Source organism: Pyrgilauda ruficollis, unplaced genomic scaffold, assembly GCF_017590135.1.
Source record: "Pyrgilauda ruficollis isolate IOZ18807 unplaced genomic scaffold, ASM1759013v1 scaffold39, whole genome shotgun sequence".
Lineage (NCBI taxonomy): Eukaryota > Metazoa > Chordata > Aves > Passeriformes > Passeridae > Pyrgilauda > Pyrgilauda ruficollis.
In genome coordinates this window covers 5,577,182-5,595,616 of record NW_024525378.1, presented here as the reverse complement: position 1 = coordinate 5,595,616, position 18,435 = coordinate 5,577,182, and the positions used below count along the sequence as shown (strand labels likewise).

Genomic DNA, 18,435 nt, shown 5'->3' with positions numbered 1-18,435 from the left:
GCCCTGGAGGATTCCATGAGACTGAACATTCCCCTGAGAGGCTCTGTGCAAAGTGACCCACAAGTGGCCAAGACCCAAAGCTAGAGAGGCCAAAGCCTCCAACTCTTCTTCATGACCTGTGGAAATGCCTGTGGGCAGCAAGAGCAGGGCAGGGGAGGCTTCATCTGCTCTCCTCATTACGGGTGATTGGGACAAAACCATCACTGGGCACCAGCCAGGGAATGTCACCCTAAGTGCCCTTCCTTTCTTTTTGAAATGATTATTAAAGTTGTTAATGCTCTGTAGTTTTCCAAAGATGAGGGAGGAAAAAAAAATTTGCTGCAGGGGATTTATTCGAAAGTTGCCAGCAAAGCTCTGTGAGCCCATCCAGGAGCTTAGAGCTTCATTATTTCTAATTTCCTAGTACAAGCATTCATTTACTGTCTACATGATTGAAAGGAAGGTAAAGTACTCCTTTGCAAAACACCATGGAAGAACAACTGAGTAGTGTATCACATGTAGTCACGAGAAAAGTCAGCACAGATAAATGCATCATCTGTTGCTAGTTCTCTCAGAGACTGCAATTTCCCACCCAAGGGCAGATTTCCTGTGAAAAATGCAAACGATGTGCTGTGCCCATCAGGGATCAGACTCATCACCACCCGAGGCAGCAGCTTACTTCCTCCCTGTGTGCCAGTCACTGCCATGCCTAGCTGGTGACTCCAGTGTGAGAGTGCTTTTTCCACATCATATACAAAATAACACAGGAGAAGGTCTGGGTCTGAGACTAGAGCTGCATGTACGTGGGAGTAGCAGTGTGTTTCTTAGGAGAACTCATTAAAACCTGAAAGTATTTCAATGCACAGAAGTAGGCTGCTCCCAGAGTTGGCACTACTTAGAGTAGAATGTGTGCAACTTGAAAAAGTGGTTCTGAAATGACATAGAGACCATTCTGACAGCATAACTCAATGGAACTTAACAGCATAGAGAAACCAAACACCTGGCTTAGAGAAGAGCTGTAACTGTAAGAACCTCAACACAAAGATGCCTCCTCATAGTACAGAAATTCTGAAAATCCTAAATTCTAGCAGCAAAAGCCCTGGACAGAGCCTTTAAGAACCAAAGTCATTCCAACTAAACTACAGTGCAGAAATTATCCTTGTTGCCAGGTTTAGAGCCAGAAGATGATGCTGTATTGCCCAGCACCAAACCCCACATTTTCCATGAGTAAATACAGTGGGACTGGCTTTCAGGAAGCAACAGCAGCAGAACTGCAGGCAAGTTCTGTCTGTGGCTCAGAGGTGCTCCCACTGTAAGCTGTAAAAATAATTACACCATCAATATTCAGAAATCAGAAGGATTTGCACAGAAATGTCCCCAGTTCTGCTGGGAAACTTCCATCAGCTGTGGAAGGCTTTAGTGTTATGAATGTTACACAAGTCTCACTAAACCCAACTCTGCTCTTTAGAATGTAAGTGCTTGCATGAGATCCTCAGACAACTTTTCTTCTTCCTCCCTCTACCATTCGTGGAATGGCCTTGAATTAAAGTGTAAGAGTACAGAAGTATCTACATGACTTGGAGGGCCATAAACCCTATGTAGGGAGGAATTATTTAGGGTTGTTCAAAGGGTATAATTAGAAGCTGTTGAATGAAGTAAAGCAAACGAACAAGCCCAAGTGTAAAAGCTTCCTCTCAATCTGTGATGCCTTCTAGCACACAGAACAATCTTGTAGAGAGCAGAAAGGCTCCTAGAGCCTCAGAGACTGAGTGTGACACAGAGCACTGCAACCCCTGACTGCTGCACCACCCAGAGTAGCCTCAGTTACACCTCATCAGCATGGAAGAGTTGTGTTACCTAAATCACAGGATCCTGGTTTTCCCAAGGCTGGACTCAGTTCTGGAGCCTATCACTTGTGTTAGCACTGCTTCCCAAAGCATGGCTACAAAAATACAAGCCAGAAATGCTGCCTAGTCCCTTAAATAATAATGTACTGTGGGTGCACTCAGGATACAGACCTGGGCTCAATTCCCTCCCAAGTGGGCTGTGTGGCTGGGCCTGCTCTGCACACAGAGCTCTGCCAAGTGTCCACAGATGCTCCTGGAAGACAAGGGTGAGGTCTGCCCTGTGATGCCTTCCACACAGAACACGTGCTGAGTGAAGGAGCTGGGCCACTGTCTGAGGCAGCACCACTGCAGGGATTCCCACAAACTGCTCCTTGCCCCTGCCCTTCCCTGGATGCTTCTCAAGTGGCAGGAAGAGGCTGAAGGCCAGATAAATTGTGTCAGCAAGGACAGCCTGTCCTTTTTGCTGTTCTTCCCAGAAAGCTTTTGATTTCCTGCCAAGTGATGATGCTGCAAGAACTGTAGAATATCCATGGAAGATCAGAGCAGGGAGTGTTGTCAGAGCTGGGCTGTCAGCTGACAAACCAGAGCAGCAGAGAGGCACATCTGCTCCCATTTTATATATTTTTCCTTTCTTTCCATACCACATGCAAGACCACGTTCTAAACATGCTGAAAGATTATCTACAATTTTTGGGCAACAATTAATTAATTCACTCAGTGTTTTGTTGCTTCTTTTTCAAGCTTCAAATGTTGCATTCCATGCCCTAATAAAATGCAGTCTCCATATAACAGCAACACATCCTCTCTTCTGAAGGTAGAGTATGAGAACATGAATGACAGCATGGATGCAGTGCCAGGGATTATTTCTGTAGTTGACACCTTCCTACTTCTCTGTCACATACTTCTCTTTCCAACCCTTTCAGGGTCATCCAGGCTGCTTTTTATCATTTTGGGATCACTGCTTAGGTTTGCATCATGATGTATCTTTTTGTTGAAAGAACAAACCAAACAATCAGACTAAGTACCCATTTTTTGCTCTGACAGTCACTGTGGGCTTCATACCAAATGGTAAGCATATACATAAATGGCCAGCAAGCTGCCCAAGGCTTGTAATTATTGGATGAAGCATATTGCCTTGTGTGCTTTTACAGCTTTAAGTACTAGTGTGCAGGCTGATTTGTATCCATTATGGTTCTGTTTGTCTCCACCCATTCTAAAAGTAAAACCTTTGTCTCTCTACAAAAGCATCCCTTCTCTGTTGCTGAGAGGGACATATTCCTGAGATAGGATTTGCTCCTGCTCACAGTACAGTGCTGTGCACCTCACCTTCCCCTTCTGGAAAGAAACTTGCAAAGAACTGCAACAAAACCAGACTGTTCACTCTCCACATTTCTTCTGCTTCTTCTTCAGTTAGAAGCTCGTCAGTCTGAATGAAAATATTTCCCATCACTGCAAGTATTCACTGATGGCTCCAGCATCTATGCCCTCTTGTGCATTCCTGCTCCTAAGCCATATAATACTTCTCAATTCCCTAAGAGAACTCACTCTCAATGAAGCATTCAAGCCCACAGAACAACCAGAATCAAGAGAAAAAAACTCACATTATTCTTGAGAGATGATCCGAGGCATAGAGCAGATGCCAACTGGCAGCCTTCTCATCAGGAAAACACCCAACCCCCAAACCCTCCAGCTGCCAGGGAACAAAATGCTAAATGTTAGAGAAGAGTGGATGCATTCCCTTCAGCTTCAGCTGAGCTCAGTGGCAGCAGATACCCAATTACCACAGGTTCCAACACCAAAGCTTGCAAACAATGAAAAGGCAAAAAGTTTCAAGTGTACGTGAAACAATGAGCAGAAAAGTACCTGAGCTCATCTTTCAGCAGCAAGTAAAAGAAGATTTTATGAAAAGAGATACTGAAATGTCCAAAAATAAAAAAGCATTTTGCTAACTGGAAGGCAACTTTTTTTCCCTAAAACCAGCAAATTCCTTTGTAACACTTAGCCTAAGAGGAAAATTAGCTAATCTTAGTTCATACACTTACTTACCCTAACTGAAAGTTATAATGACACAGAAAGAGAACCCAAGTAAATTCATGTTTGCTGGACATCTGCAATGTAAAAGGTTGAGAACAGGGTCAGCTGTATGAAGGTAACTGTGATGCAAGCAGCACTACAATATTTTATTTACCAAGTCTTTTGCTGAACACAGTGGAAGAATCTGCAAGTTAAGCAGATACATCCATGGGCTCTAGGCTCATTTTTCTGAGTGTTTTTCCTATTACCATTTTAATGGGAGTGGGAAAGCCCAAATATACACACTGAAAACCTCATTTCTCTAAGTTGAACTCCCTCAGCCTTGGAGAAAAAAAAATTATAATCAAATTTATGGCCACTTTGCTAATGCTTTGTATTCAAATATTTCTGCAAGACTAAAAACAATGCAAGCATGGAAATATTTTCCTTCTAATGTTACAAAGCAGTGCTGCCACCCAGGAATGCAGAGCTTTTCCTGTATTCTGAATCATGCCCATTTACAAACCAAGTAATTATTCCAGATTCTAGGACAAAGACTCTTTCCATCATTTGGTTTACATTTGCATGGCAATACCAGTTAGATGTGCAGATTTACCACACAAACTTGTAAAATCTTACATAGATTACAACTTTTGCATATCTTGAGCATATTTCAAAGCTAGAGAAACATATGAAATATTTCCTAAACAAATTAAGAGACAGAGCATAGAGTTGAAGCAGTTCTTCCAGTAGTTATTAACAACACAGACATTTCTTAATTCTAAATTTGCAAAAGTATCCATGTATTTCATTACGAAAATGCAGTAATTGAGAATGAACTTGTTTCCCATTAAAATAAGCAATCATAAAGGCTCCTGTGCAGTAATTTTCTAAAGTTCAGACTATGCACTTCAGATGTATGCAGAACCAGATCTCCAGATGCTGGAGTCCAGTGAGGTGCCATCCTTAGGCATGACTGCTGACAGAGCCAGGTAACACCAGAGTGATTTGGTGAGTGGAAGGTAGCAAAGACGGAAATTGATGCCAAGTTCTTAATTCTCATGGGAATACAGCTCCATTACTTCCTCCAGAGACCTGTCCTGCAACTCCTCCAAACTGACAAAGGCTCACTTAAGCCAGGCTTGTAGCAACTTCCAATTTTTAGTAAGCAGAAACAAGCACTGCTACTGGTGGCATTCTACCAAATCCAAACTTCATGCTTTATACTAATTATTAACTGCCCAAACAGCTCAATGGATCTGCAATCATTTAATGCAGAAGACAAATTTCAAGGTATCATGTTCAACCTGCGGGAACTCTGGGGTTCTTGACAAGGTATGAATATTCACACTTTTAATTTAGTTCCAACACTGTTGGAAAATGAATACTAATTGTTTGCCTTATTTGTACACAAGAAATTGAACATTTTTTTAAACTAATTCTAGGTTACAACTTAATAATCTATGTCATGAAATCAGAGAATATCCTCTGGAAAATTAATACTAATTGTTTGCCTTATTTGTTTGTACACAAGAAATTGAACATTTTTTTTAACTAATTCTAGGTTACAACTTAATAATCTATGTCATGAAATCAGAGAATATCCTGAGCTGGAAGAGACTCATGAAGGTCATCAAAACCTACTCCTGACTCCACATTGGGTAACCTAAGTTAACCCATTCAGCCAAGAGAAGTGCTGTGAGAAGTGCTGTCCAAACACATTGTGAATGCTAGCAGGCCTGGGGTCACCTCCCCAGGGAGCTTGTTCCAGAGCTTGGCCACCTTCCCCTTCCAGCTCAGACTCCAGAAGAACTGGGTGAGAATCTAAACAGATGTTGTTTTAAATAGTACATGGTGGTAAAAAGGTTTCATGGGTCTGGGTTGGGAGAGAACACAGAAAGGAACAACACACCAGTAGGGATGCTCTATTTTTATTTACTCAGCAAACATTTTTCCATGTGATTTTTAAATGCCATCCAAGAACTAACTAGGATTACCAGATGCTGGCTGTTTTTTTGTGATGAAGCTTTTTGCTAACAGGATCTTTTTCCAGAAATGAAGACCTTTGGTTTCTTAAGGTATCCCAGTTCAGGTAAGTACAGTTACTAATTTCACCCACAATTAAAGTGTATTTACAACAGTGCACATTACAGTTATTCTACAAAGGATAAGACTATCTAAATTTCTCCTAGTGCCTCTCCCACACCAGGATTTCAATCTTTCAGTATTAGAGGTGCCTTCACCTGTTCAGCCACTTCCTTGCCCAGCAGTGTTTCCACAATGGCCAAGCCAAACTCAAAGCTGGTGCCAGGCCCACGGCTGGTGAGGATGTTCCCGTCCTTCTCCACGCGGCTCTCCGAGTAGGAGTAGTGTGCTTGGGGGAACACAACAGCAACAGGGTCAGTGTCCAGCACTGTGTCCTCCACAGAGGGCACAAGGAGCCCAGCACTGCCTCTGAGCAGCTCATCCCTGCCTGCTGTCCTCAGGGAGGAACAGGGAGCTCATTCCCAAGGTGTAGGAATGCCCCTCTGATTCTAAAAGCTCCTCAAAAAGCTCTCACTGAGCCTGTCAGCTGCCATGAGGTTACTTCTGGAAGTCAGACTGCTTTTGTGGAGCTGTTCACAAATTTGGTTTTTCCAAATGCATGCAGAAGATATTGGGGGAACCCATCTGCTCCCCTTCAGCCTCATTAATGCCACAGAATGACCCTCCATTTCACCATCCCTTCCCTTAGGCTGGAGAAAGAAGTGTGGAGCCATCAGCTGCCACAGAAACAAAGCACTACTCACAGGAGAGCACGAAAGGTGCTCCCAGAGTTTGCTGTTGGGATCACTGAGGCAAAGAACCAAAGGGGTAAGAGATGGCTCAGCCTCAAGAAATACTCCTATAAATACTCATAATATGATAGCAGCAGCAGGATTCCCCCAAGGGTCAGAATGTTAGTACAGGCCTCTATTTTCCAGTGATATAGACTCAATTCAGAGAAAAACAAGGAAAAAAAGGCTCTTCTCCTTTTTTAAATTGTGGGTTCAGGTAAAAAAAAGAATATCTGAGAAGAGTTTGGACAGAAACATACCTCCATTCATCATTTTGTCTTTGGCCAGAGGATGTGTTGTGACTTTGCTTCCATACCCTATCCCATGGGCCAGAAGGGCAGTAGGACCTGTAAGAGCACAAAGAACACAAAGTTGCACCAGTGAGGAATTGCCTTCTGCTGCACTTACAAGAACAGACATTTGGGCACTAGGACCCCCAGGGTCAAAGCCCACTGTGGACAGACTACTTTTTATAAACACTGATGCCAGCCCTATCTCTGAAGCAAAAAGCTCTCACATTACAGCTCACACTGATGTCCCACCCATGACTGTGCTGCCTTTGAAGGAGTGAACAACTCACTTCCAGACATTTTATTTAAAATTAATTTAAAATTAAAATGCTTGATATTAAGAAACAAAAGGTCTGCGTTTCAATCTGAACATTAATTACCTACAATTACTTTACAACCTTGTTAAACTTTGAATTAAGACTTAACAGATAGGATTTCATTTGAGCAAGTGTCTACATGCCGCAGTTGTGTGCCAAGCAGTATTTTGTACAGATCATGGACTAACTGTTCAGTTTTTGGTTTCAAGAGTTTCTCTTTTCTTTTCATACTTCCTCCTTAGCCTGAATTGAGTAAAGAATTTGTGTCAAGAAGTGCTAAGTCATCAGACAGGAAATCCTTATGGGAATTCCAAAAGAAACTGAAGGCAGGATTTGTCTGACATGAGGTTAATTTCTGTTCATTTGTTTAATTCTGGATTTAGTACAGGAAATAACCTCTTTTGTGTTCAGTTGGAATGAGCTCTAAGAATCATCCTGCTTACAAGAAAAGGCCTCTACTGGGCAGATGTGAATTTGGATTGTTCTGCAAGAGACACAGGTAAAGCAGCAGAAGAGCATTATTGCCAGCCTGAGGGATGTTCACAGCTCTGTGTGCCTAGCACCTAAATGAGGAAGAAAAGCAGAAAACCCCTCCAGCAATGTACCGAAATGCAAAAGTGAAAATCCTCTCCTGGAACACACTCTGACTGCCTTTTATGTATTCATCATCTCTCTCCTCACTCTCAGTTCAGCTCCCTAGACCAGCCTTCAGCTGCAGTACTGGCAATTTCAGTACTGGCAATTTTTCACCTTGTTTTTTAAAACACAAATCTCACAAAGTTCATGATCTGGATACCAAGCTGTGCAGAATAGGTAAGCAGACAACCCTCTCCTCAAACCAAGTCCATTTTTTGCTGCAGCTCAGGAAGGGTGAGACTGTAATTCTATATTTCTGGCCTTCTTTCTGAAGCTAAAGGGCAGGAGTGGTTATGTGAGATAAATTTACAGCAATGACATTCTGCCAGTGCTGTACACTTGTAGAAAGATCACCAGAATAAGCACATACTTTAAAAAAATCTTAGCAAACTGCATTTCACTTTTTATTTTAAAGACAGTAATACAACTGGTTGGAAGGAACTAGGTAACAACCAGAACTTGCAGGATAAATGTTCACAATTATTTTAGAGATTTCTCTGCTATTAAATTTACAAAAAAATTTAGAAAGATATAAATATATTCAGGCACAAATTCCTGGTACTAAATTACAGGAACACAGATTTCTAAGACAGAAAACTCTTCATGTGCCTTCAAAATATCCAAATGCTTTACAAAGCAAGATGCTTTGTTAACCCACCTGCACATATTGCAGCAATCAGGCCTTTTCTGCTTTCCTGGTCCTTCAAAATGTCTTTCACAGCAGCAGACTGTGTGAAGAAACATCACAAGTCATTGTCTGGAGTTGGTTACTTGAAGCACAGTTTTCATTGAAATTTCATAAACATGTTTTGCACAGAAAACCAACTGGAATTTTTCTCCCTGCCCCAGGACAGAGGGCAATGAGAACAGAAGGAATAAAACTGAAAGCAAGACATACTTGCCTCAGAAGGAAAGAGGAAGGAAATCAGAAGCAAGTGCAAGGAAGTACTTGACCCACATGAAAGCTGGTTGACCCATGGCCATAAAAAGTTGTTTGAAAATACAGGACCAACAGAAAATACTATTCATAAGATACCTCCAGACAGTCTCCATCATTCTTAAGAAGATTTATATGGGATATTTGTCTCATATCCATGGCTTACAAACTCTGTGATACCACCTAAACCCTATCTGATAGATCAATTTGTTTGCCTGCTTGCCTTCCACAAGGAATTCATACCACCCAGAGACAGAATTCTGCAAGGGAAAAGAGTCCCTTGGGTTTGGACAGTTTTGTGTCTCAGCAACAAATCTTCATTTTCAACTGTTTCATCTTCATATGAATGTGAACAGAGATCCTCCCCATAAAGCACAACACCTCTCCATTTTTATTCTGTTTTACTAGGTACTCATGGCCAAGAATCTACCAGCTGTCCCACCTATAAAATCACAAGAAGGCTTAAGACCATTAACAATTAGTTTACTGATTTAGTCAGAAGAGAATTTTTAGATGCTGAACTGAATATGCAGGATTACCAAACAAGTGCTGACCACCCCAGTACTCATGAGAATGCCCATGAATTTTTAAAATGCCAGAACTTTACCTCAGACAAGTTTTGAGCCCCAAGGTTCCCTCCAGGCAGGACCACAACATCATAAGGCCCCTAAACAAAGATAAAACTGCTCTGTTGAATAGAGGCTGACACATACATTAGACTCTTTAAATACATTACCCTGTTTGAAGACCACCGCAGCTGATTCAAGTGGCAAGCAAAGAAATCTACTTTTTCTTTCACTGAACAACACCTTATGATCAGAAAACCAGTTCCAATTATGACAAAAATACTATTTCCTGTTCTAGGAAAAGCCTGTTATAAATTCAGTCTCTCAGAAAACTGACTTTTAAGCCTAGTGCACTTAAAAGCTTCAGCAAGCAAGTGACAGCTCTTGTGTTGTAAAGACAAGTGGTTTTGCTCCAACCTTATTGTACAGGTCTAACTATGACATTATTTAGCTTCCCATCAGAACTTTGAAGTTGGCCCAAATCACAGTATTTTGTCAAGCCAACTAACAGGAAAAATACAGCTCTGTGATTGGCCCTTTGCAAAATCAAATACCTGGGCAGAATTAAGAAATCTGTCTGAAGGTAGCAGGCTGTGAGGCAGGATGTCACTGAAGGGAGGCACAGTGGGATGCACAGTTCTGTAATTCACTGCTGCACAGAGTTTACACAACATGCAACGTATGTCTGAAGGTAATGCATAAAATTCACCTCAGAAAGTGTGAGAGACTATTCTGTCCATTATATCAGAGAAGGGTGCTGACCAACCTCTTTTCTGGCATCTTCAAGACTGGCATCAGGACAAATGAAGACATCTCGACTGCACTGCACTGGTTCTTTTCCTGTTAGGCCTGCAACAGTCACCTTGATCTAACAGGAGAACAAATTTATTATTACAAAACAAGAATTTAGGGCATTTTTCTTATATGTTAGCTCTTAAGCAGTACACTGAACAAACAAAGCTGTACTGAGAGCTTGCTCCTCTTATGACAGCCAAAATGGGGAGCACAGTGATGGAATGACAAAGGTGGTGGGAGAAGGTAATTTTTATTTCAGTCATTTCTACATAAGTGAAACTGGTGTGTTTATTTAAAGTATTATTTTCATTCCTAATGTGATAACAGTGTACTACTACAACTGCAAGAGCAACAAACAGAGTAAGGAATGCCAACAGCCAGAACTGTAGTTAATAACTGAATTTCAAAAGTAGCTCAAGAAAAGCTAAGCAACGTCCTGAGCTGTAATGTACTGAGGTTTTCAGACCCCTACAAAAGAGGCACTTCCAGTTACTACACATGGAAGTAGCTGTGTTTTCTGACACAGAGTAGGATTTACTTGAAATATTTGCTCTAGCCCACATCAGACTTGTATTTTGAAAGGTTACCAACAAATGTAAGTTGTGAGGCATGCTCTTTAAGAGCATGACACAAATATTTGCTAACCAGGAAGGTGATGAGGGTAAATTTTCATTTCACAGACCACACACTGAATTCCTGGAAATGAACATCAACTTGAGGCAATGATTTCCCCTTGACCATGCACACACAAAGATTATTCACTGTCTGCATACTCACCCCAGCTCTTCTCATAACATCAGTGGGGATCACAGTTTCCATCTCCTCTGCCCCTTTAGCCAGAATCACCAATGCTCTCTTGGAGGCCATGTCTTGAGGAGCTGCTGTTAGGGAGATGCTTGTGAAGGAAGGGGCTGAGTGGGATAAAAAGACAATGTGGTTAGAAGGCAAATCCCCTCGTACAAATCCTTGTGTTGAAACTGAACAGTAATTTGCACTTTTGCATGTTCATTTAAACCACTTCAAAATTCACTGGCATAAATCAATATTCATAGCCATCCTGTTTAACTAAGTTTTTAGAAAGAATGCATTATGATATTAAAAGATCAAGGCACTTGGGCAAGCATCAGCACCAGAAGCAGCAGCTTGGCCTAATCAAGACCTTAATCATGACCTGTGTCAGCCAGAGAGGGGTTCAGGGTGGGTGGCAGAGCTGTTTTCAATTTGCACACCCTCACTCATTCCGAGACAACTGACTCCTACCCAGGCCAGCACTTACAAAAAGGGCTTGCAGGAGCTTTGACCTCATGTCTGGTTTTCAGTTTCCACCCAGCATGCTGCATGAGGAGTTTCCTGTGACTTAACAGTGAGTCGACCAGAGCCCCTGCAAAATCTCACCAACAGATTTTCTGGGTTATTTTGCAACTTTGTGGGGGAAGAAACACATGTGCACATGTGTGATGGGGGAGCAGACCACACGACTTGGCAAATGGAACAAACCAGGCTTAAGACATTTTTTTTTTTTAGCTTCTAAATTCAAGTTGAGGTGAATGGCCAGATTTCCATTTGAAGGTTAAGTTAAAATAACTTTACATCATGTAAAATACCCACTAACTCAAAGAGGTCTGAGAGAAGCCAGTGAAAGCATCTGTGATGTGAGGAGGCATTTCATGAGTTACTGCTCTGGAAGACAGAGATTTCTGTCCTGTGCAGGAACCTCCCATCTAGAACTGCACATAGTACCTGGGAGCTCTTCATAAAATGTGATGCATGCTTAGGTGCCTACATAAAATAAAATCATCCTCACCCTGCTTCAGCTTCATCTGTTTTCAGGTTTTCTCCCTACTGGTGGCCTGCTTTAGAATGTTATTTCTAGGATGCAGTAATATACAGCACAACATCCCACAGCATGCTGAACCAGCCCAAGCAGAAAAATTCACTGTGTCAAATCCTACTTTTAGGGCAGCTTAGGTACTGTCAATGCAAAGCCCACTGATCAAGCACACCCAAATCACAGGTATTAGCAATAACTTCAGGACAACCTAGAGCTTCTTAATAGCCTGAGGGTACACACTGATTCTGCAAAATTTTCGTATGAATTTGATTAGCAAAAAACTACCTGAATAGCCACCATGCAGAAATGCTGCACTTGCTTTCTATTGAAGAAAAATAGTCTATTTGACAGTTTGCATCCCTGTCTTTCATTAATTCTTTAGATGAAAACAGGCATCTGATCCTGCAACCTTTACTCTTTCTCCTAGTTTTGCCAAATGCAGTCTCTCCATAGTGCCTGTAGATATTTATTGTACAACGCTGCCAAATTCTTGAGCCTTAGTACTGTTCTTCATGCGGATGCATATGTAAATAGCTGTCCCACTACTACGGAAAGACAGTTTTTGAGAAGGCAGAGCTAAGTTACACAGACCTCACAGCAACTTCATTTAACAAGTCATTTAACAAGCTACCTACACACAGTAAATGCCAGTCTCCCATGTGCTCCTCAGCGCAGCTAAGGCCGCCTCAAACCCCTCAGCCAAGCGTTCAGCCCTGCGTGGGCACACGAGCCTTGCCGGGGATGGTGACTTGCGTTGAATCACAAACTCTGACAAGGGTGGCTTTAAAAAAATCACACCCTCCAGTGTCCCGACCACAGAGGCATTATTCACCGGCAGGGCACGGCTGCAGGCGCAGCAGCTCGGCCAGCCCGGGTGGCAAGGCCGCATCCCCGCGTTTCCATCTCCTCGTGTGGGACACGGCGCCATTCCCCGCGGCAGGGACGGCACGGGCCCTAAACACAACACTGCGGGGCTTCGGGCCCTGCAACACTGCGGCCGCCTGGGCACCGCAACCCGCCCGGCCACCGAACCCTCCGCCCACACCGACACCCCCGCCCGCCAGGGCTCTCCGGGCCGGGCCCGCGGCGGCCGCAGCAGCGGCGGCCACAACTCACCTCAGCGGGGCCGCGGGCGGCTCTGGGGCGCTCCGCCCCGGCCCCGCCCCGGCACTGCCCCGCTCTGCCGGAACGCTCCGCTGTTCTCACGGTCTCTCGGAGCGCAGAGAGCGATCCGCTGCCCGCCACCGAGCCAAGGGTCACGTCCTACGGCGGCGCGACCGCAAGCCGAGCTGCTGCTGCTCCTCGGGCAGCCCCTCACGGACCGAGCAGAACCGAGCCTTGCTCTTCTCCGCCCTCTGCCCGAAGCGTCTGCCCGACGCTTCTTTCCCCAGGCTCACGGTGTACGGGGAGTGCCTGTGACTCAGGGATGGTGTTGCCCCTGGTTTTAAGGAGTTTCGGTGTTTTGAAGGACAGACAGAGCTGTTGGCGGGGACCTTTGGGACTGCAAAGCCCTGCTGTGTAAAAGCCGGCTCGCAGGGGCTGGCAGGCCCGGTCTGGCTCCTGGCTGCCGGGAGAACGAGAGCTCCAGCAGAGCGGCTGAAGTCCAGGGGAGGAGAGCCGGCCACAGGGAAGGACGGCTGAGGGCTCTGCTGGGGTCGGTGCGGGGTTCAGCTCCCGGTACGGGGCGCTTTGTGTGCTGCCCACAGCGGACTCCGCTCAGAACCTGCACAGGCTGATCCTTGCTGTGCCTGCCCGTGTGCCGGGCACGGGCATACACACACACACACACACACACACACGGCCGGTACGTTCGCTTCTCCGCTTCTCAGTTATAACTGCACCCCGCTCCGCAGCGTTCACCATCTCTGCTCCTGCCCGCACTCCGGGCCCGGCTCAGCGCCCGGGGATTGGCTGCGGGGAGGTGCAGGGGGCGGGGCCAGGCCCGGGGATTGGCTGCGAGGGGCCGCAGGGGCGGGGCCGCGCCGTTCCCGTGCCGGCCGGTGCGGGCTCTCTCGGGCGGGGGGCGCTCCGCCGTTCCGTGCGTGTCCCGGTGGTTCCCATGTGCTTTCAGCATCCTCGGCACGGCTGCGGCCTGCCGGCCCCGCCTCTCGCCTTTCACCTCCTGGGGATTCCACGCGGCACTCACCGGGAAGCCCCAGTGGTGAAAAGGGCGACCGGGCACGGGCACACGGGCGCACACACACACACGGCCGGTGCGTTCGCTTCTCAACTATAACTGCACCCCGCTCCGCAGCGTTCACCATCTCTGCTCCTGCCCGCACTCCGGGCCCGGCTCAGCGCCCGGGGATTGGCTGCGGGGAGGTGCAGGGGGCGGGGCCAGGCCCGGGGATTGGCTGCGAGGGGCCGCAGGGGCGGGGCCGCGCCGTTCCCGTGCCGGCCGGTGCGGGCTCTCTCGGGCGGGGGGCGCTCCGCCGTTCCGTGCGTCCCGGTGGTTCCCATGTGCTTTCAGCATCCTCGGCACGGCTGCGGCCTGCCGGCCCCGCCTCTCGCCTTTCACCTCCTGGGGATTCCACGCGGCACTCACCGGGAAGCCCCAGTGGTGAAAAGGGCGACCGCTGACCGGCATCGCTGAGAGAGCTCTGCGGGCGCTGCCCGGCAGAGCTGAGGGGTCGCGCCTCTGGGAGGGTCCGGAAAGTCCCGCGGGCCGGGGTTTCCCCGCCGCCCCCGGGATGACGCAGCCAGGCCCCCCGGGGGCGTTCGCTAAGGGCCGGTGCCGGGTGTCCCGCGCGCAGTCCCGCCGGCCGCAGCGCCCCGCTCCGCCCCGCTCCGACCCATGGCTCCGGGCCGGGCGCTGCTGCCCGCGGCGCTGCTGGCGCTGGCGCTGAGCCCGGCACCCGCGGCCGCGCTGCCGTGCGGCGCTGACTGCCCGGCGGGTAAGGGCCGGGCCGGGGCGCGGTGCCCGCGGTGTCTCGGCCCGCCGTGACCGCTCTCTCGCCCCGCAGGTACGTTCGTAGCGAGCGCCAGCTGCGGACGGGGAGCGGGCGCGTCCTGCCAGCCCTGCCCGGCCGGCACCTTCTCCAGCGCGGCGGGACGCGGCGGATGCAGAATGTGTCGGCGGTGCGAAGGTACCGGCGGCGACGCCAGCAGCCCTGCTGTGACCTCCCGTGGCAACTGGCACGGGCTGGCAGCTGCCCGGTGGGGATAACGCTGCGAGGCCGAAGCCGCCAGCCCGGTTCTTGTGAGAGCAAAGGTGCAGCCTTTGCTGCACCCCGCTGGGCACGCTGTAAGCTAAAAGTGGTTCTCCCCCTTGCAGGACTGTTTGAGTATTTGAAAAAGTGTTCCTCAGCAAGCGATGCGGAATGCACGTGCAAGGAGGGCTATCGCTGCGGCGGGGATGGCTGCACCTACTGCACCCGAAGCTGTGGCGTGGGCCAGGAGAGCACCAGGAATGGTAGGATCGCCTTTGCCCAGCATTTGAAAGCCCCTCTGCTTCCTGCAGCAGACACACTGCACTGCCTCTTGCACAGTGCAGAAGCAGATAGAGGAAGGACCTGGGGAGATAAAAGCTGCCGCTGCTGCTAAACACTTTGCACGGTGTGCGGAGTGAGCTCAGGAGCAGAGAAACCCACCGCACTGAGCCCTAGCACAGCTCAAGTCATGCGGCAGTTAGTTCCCTTTGCATGGCAGCTCTTTGGCTGCCAGCACGAGGGAAACAACTCTGGAGCTAGGCATGGTTTGTGGCATCTTGTGCCAAATCAACTGGTTTTTTAGCCAAGTTCTATATTGGTCTGTGGCTGACAGGGAAAGACTTGCCTTGCATACTCAGAGCAGCTTATGAAGTAGTAATTCTGACATTGTACAAATATAATAATGTTTCATATGTTGTGCTTTAAATGTTATCTTGTACAATTTTACCTGTCCTTGTCCGTTGAAGGTTGTCAGACTTGCCGCTATGGAACCTTTAATGATCAGCCCAATGGCTCTTGTAAAAACTGGACAATGTAAGTAAACGAAAAAAAATTAAAATGCTACAGCTATTACACTTGACTGGAATTTAAAAATTTTTAAAATTTTCCCTGTTTTGTTGTAAATGTCCTTCAGGTGCTCTGGAAATGAAGTCCTGGAGCCTGGAACTCCCGCAAAAGATGTCATTTGCAAACATGCTTCAGTTAATTCCACTTTAGTCACTACTCTACCTACAACATCTCTCGAAATTCCATTTTCTATCACTGTGCCAGGTGAGTCATTGTGTAATATTGCTTATGGAGGTAAAGAATTATGACCTACTTAAACATACTGTAGCTCATTCACCTTCCATTTCAAGCAAAAGTCCTTTCTTGTATGCATTTCCAGTGTTGCAGACTGACCCAGAAGCAGAATGGGAGACAAAGTTTTCAGCTAATTCAAGGGCAGTAGAATCTTGTTCTGTTAATATTCTTAGAGAATGTTATTTATTTCCTAGGGAAGGATGTTCAGACAGACACAATCAGGATTTCTCTCGCTGTGGCTGGGCTGTCGTGCTTGGTGTTTCTGCTGCCTTTGTGCATCTGCTTCAGTGTCTGGCACAAAAAGAAACTACACGCTGTCTTCAAGAAAAGTAAGATAAATATGCTCTTCAGTTTTTCTTTTTGAAACTAGACAGAAGTCAGGAATCCAGGTTAAGTGCCTTTCAAAGGTACTTGCAATAGCTTCGGGTTTGTTGGCCTTGTAAGTCAGAAGCAGCTGAAAGGGAAACAGTTTTGGAATTTTTATTGCAGAAAGCACTGTGGGTGTTAGGTCAAGTGCATTCTTATCCTTAGAAGTGGACTGTTTGTGAGAGATGAAAAAACTCAGCTGCTCCAGTTTAAGGTCATTTCAGTTGATGATTTCCAAGCATCATCCTTGACCTGCGTGGCTGTAACACTTTGGAGCTCTCTCTGCTCCCAGAGAGGACACACGGCCTGCAGGGAGTGTCTTGGAGCTCTGGCTGCAGCAGGACAGGGGACATCACTCCCCAGGAGAGGGGACATCAGTCAGGGTGTGCTGCTACACGGGGGCAGAGTCAGCCTGAGTCCAGCTGAGAGCTGATAACTCCTGGGCAAGCACAAGAGTTCAGCACAAAGATGAAGCTGATTCCATTCAATGTCGTTTGTAGTTGGTTTGTTCGGTTTTTTGGGGAGTTCTCTCTCCCTTTCTCTTCTTTTCCCCTGTTCTAAGGATAAGGTCTGAATCTTCTAGTGTAACTCTAAATGCAGAAGACTACAGCAGTCCAAAAATGTTTTTTCCCTCATGCTGGTCTTCCTTTCATTGCCATGACAAACAGAGCACCAGAGGCCCTGCTGAATTAGGGAGAACAAAGTGTGATAAATTAATTTTATCAGATATACATGCTGTAGAGGAATAATTTCAGATTATAGAATTACTTGGAAGATTTATTTTTTCTTCCTGACATCCTGCATTTGTGACTGAGGGATGGTGAAATAAGATGGCTGAATAAATGAAAGAGAAAGGGGACATTTGTCCAGTTCTGGGCTCCTCACTTCAAGAAACATTGAGGTGCTGGAGTGAATCCAGAGAAGGGCAACAAAGCTGGGGGAGAATCTAGAAGGTGAAGTATTTGCAGAGTGGCTGAGGGAAATGGGGTTAGGCAAGAGAAAAGAAGGATCAGGGGAGACCTTGCCCTCCCTGAAAGGTGGCTGTAGCCAGATGGGATCAGCCTTTTCACACGGACAGCCAGTGACAGGACAAGAGGACACAGCCTTAAGCTGCACCAGGGGAGGTTCAGGTTGGAGATGAGGGGGAATTTCTTCCCAAAAAGGGTTGTTAAAGATTGGAATGGGCTACCCAGGAGGTGACGGAGTCACTGTCCATGGAGGTGTTCAAGAAACAACTGCACATGGCACTCGGAGCTCTGGTCTGGTTTACAGCGTGAATGGTCAGGGGTTGGACTAAGGGGTCTCAGAGGTCTTTTCCAACCTAACTGATTCTGTGAATCTGTTCTTTTTCTTCAGTGCACACCCCTGAACAGTCAGTTCAGGAAGATGATGCCTGCAGCTGCCATTTCCCTGAGGAAGAACAAGGTGAATATCAGAGTCCTGGCAAATCCACAGAATTGAGAGATCTTCTGGTGAACTAGAAATTGAACTGTCCAATCAGCCACATTTGAGTTTTCTTTTGGAATACAGAACAAGAACCTGTTTATGTAAATAGAGCAGGGGTCAACAGCTGAGTATTAGAGCAGTAAATAGCCCAGCCACTGGGGAAAAAGTGGTTTTTTTATATTTCTTAAAAAAATAATAAAAAACCCCTCCAAAACAGTTTGCTGTTTTTCTTCCTCTATGAGTAAGGCTATTTCTAAGAAGTGGTTCTTATCTACATGTAGAAAGAAGTACTACATTTAAAAGCTCTAACAGAAGTGCAGAATAGTTCTCTGGTCCCTCATTAATGTTACCTGAGCCATAATTTACAT

General features: G+C 46.4%; 2 protein-coding genes across 3 annotated transcripts; one reads left to right on the top strand and one right to left on the bottom strand.

Annotated features, from left to right (window-relative positions):
• Positions 1 to 5,753: 5,753 nt before the first annotated feature.
• PARK7 (Parkinsonism associated deglycase) lies at positions 5,754 to 13,277 on the bottom strand. The gene is made up of 7 exons (XM_041476665.1): positions 13,143 to 13,277; positions 10,973 to 11,106; positions 10,167 to 10,268; positions 9,442 to 9,501; positions 8,556 to 8,625; positions 6,915 to 7,001; positions 5,754 to 6,212 (listed from the first exon to the last, which is right to left on the bottom strand). The coding sequence occupies exons 2-7, from the start codon at positions 11,060 to 11,062 to the stop codon at positions 6,052 to 6,054; spliced, it is 570 nt and encodes a 189-aa protein (XP_041332599.1). The 5' UTR covers positions 11,063 to 11,106; positions 13,143 to 13,277; the 3' UTR covers positions 5,754 to 6,051.
• A 1,177-nt stretch (positions 13,278 to 14,454) lies between these two features.
• TNFRSF9 (TNF receptor superfamily member 9) lies at positions 14,455 to 18,283 on the top strand. Of its 2 annotated transcripts, none has more exons than XM_041476664.1 (7): positions 14,455 to 14,920; positions 14,990 to 15,112; positions 15,301 to 15,438; positions 15,922 to 15,988; positions 16,089 to 16,225; positions 16,455 to 16,584; positions 17,978 to 18,283. In XM_041476664.1, the coding sequence occupies exons 1-7, from the start codon at positions 14,821 to 14,823 to the stop codon at positions 17,988 to 17,990; spliced, it is 708 nt and encodes a 235-aa protein (XP_041332598.1). In that variant the 5' UTR covers positions 14,455 to 14,820; the 3' UTR covers positions 17,991 to 18,283. The 2 variants fall into 2 exon arrangements, with proteins under 2 accessions (XP_041332598.1, XP_041332597.1); XM_041476663.1 differs by having other exon boundaries at positions 16,450 to 16,584.
• The last annotated feature ends 152 nt before the right edge of the window (positions 18,284 to 18,435 follow it).

What these genes read in the sequence shown, in the direction of transcription:
- PARK7 (XM_041476665.1), bottom strand. Translation starts at nt 11,062, where the DNA reads ATGGCCTCCAAGAGAGCATTGGTGATTCTGGCTAAAGGGGCAGAGGAG. An exon ending in TTGAAGATGCCAGAAAAGAG is followed by an intron (nt 9,502 to 10,166) that starts GTTGGTCAGCAC and finishes ATCTTTGTTTAG; the next exon opens with GGGCCTTATGATGTTGTGGT. An exon ending in GATTGCTGCAATATGTGCAG is followed by an intron (nt 7,002 to 8,555) that starts GTGGGTTAACAA and finishes GTGCTCTTACAG; the next exon opens with GTCCTACTGCCCTTCTGGCC.
- TNFRSF9 (XM_041476663.1), top strand. Translation starts at nt 14,821, where the DNA reads ATGGCTCCGGGCCGGGCGCTGCTGCCCGCGGCGCTGCTGGCGCTGGCG. An exon ending in CCAGGAGAGCACCAGGAATG is followed by an intron (nt 15,439 to 15,921) that starts GTAGGATCGCCT and finishes TGTCCGTTGAAG; the next exon opens with GTTGTCAGACTTGCCGCTAT. An exon ending in ATTTTCTATCACTGTGCCAG is followed by an intron (nt 16,226 to 16,449) that starts GTGAGTCATTGT and finishes TTTATTTCCTAG; the next exon opens with GGAAGGATGTTCAGACAGAC.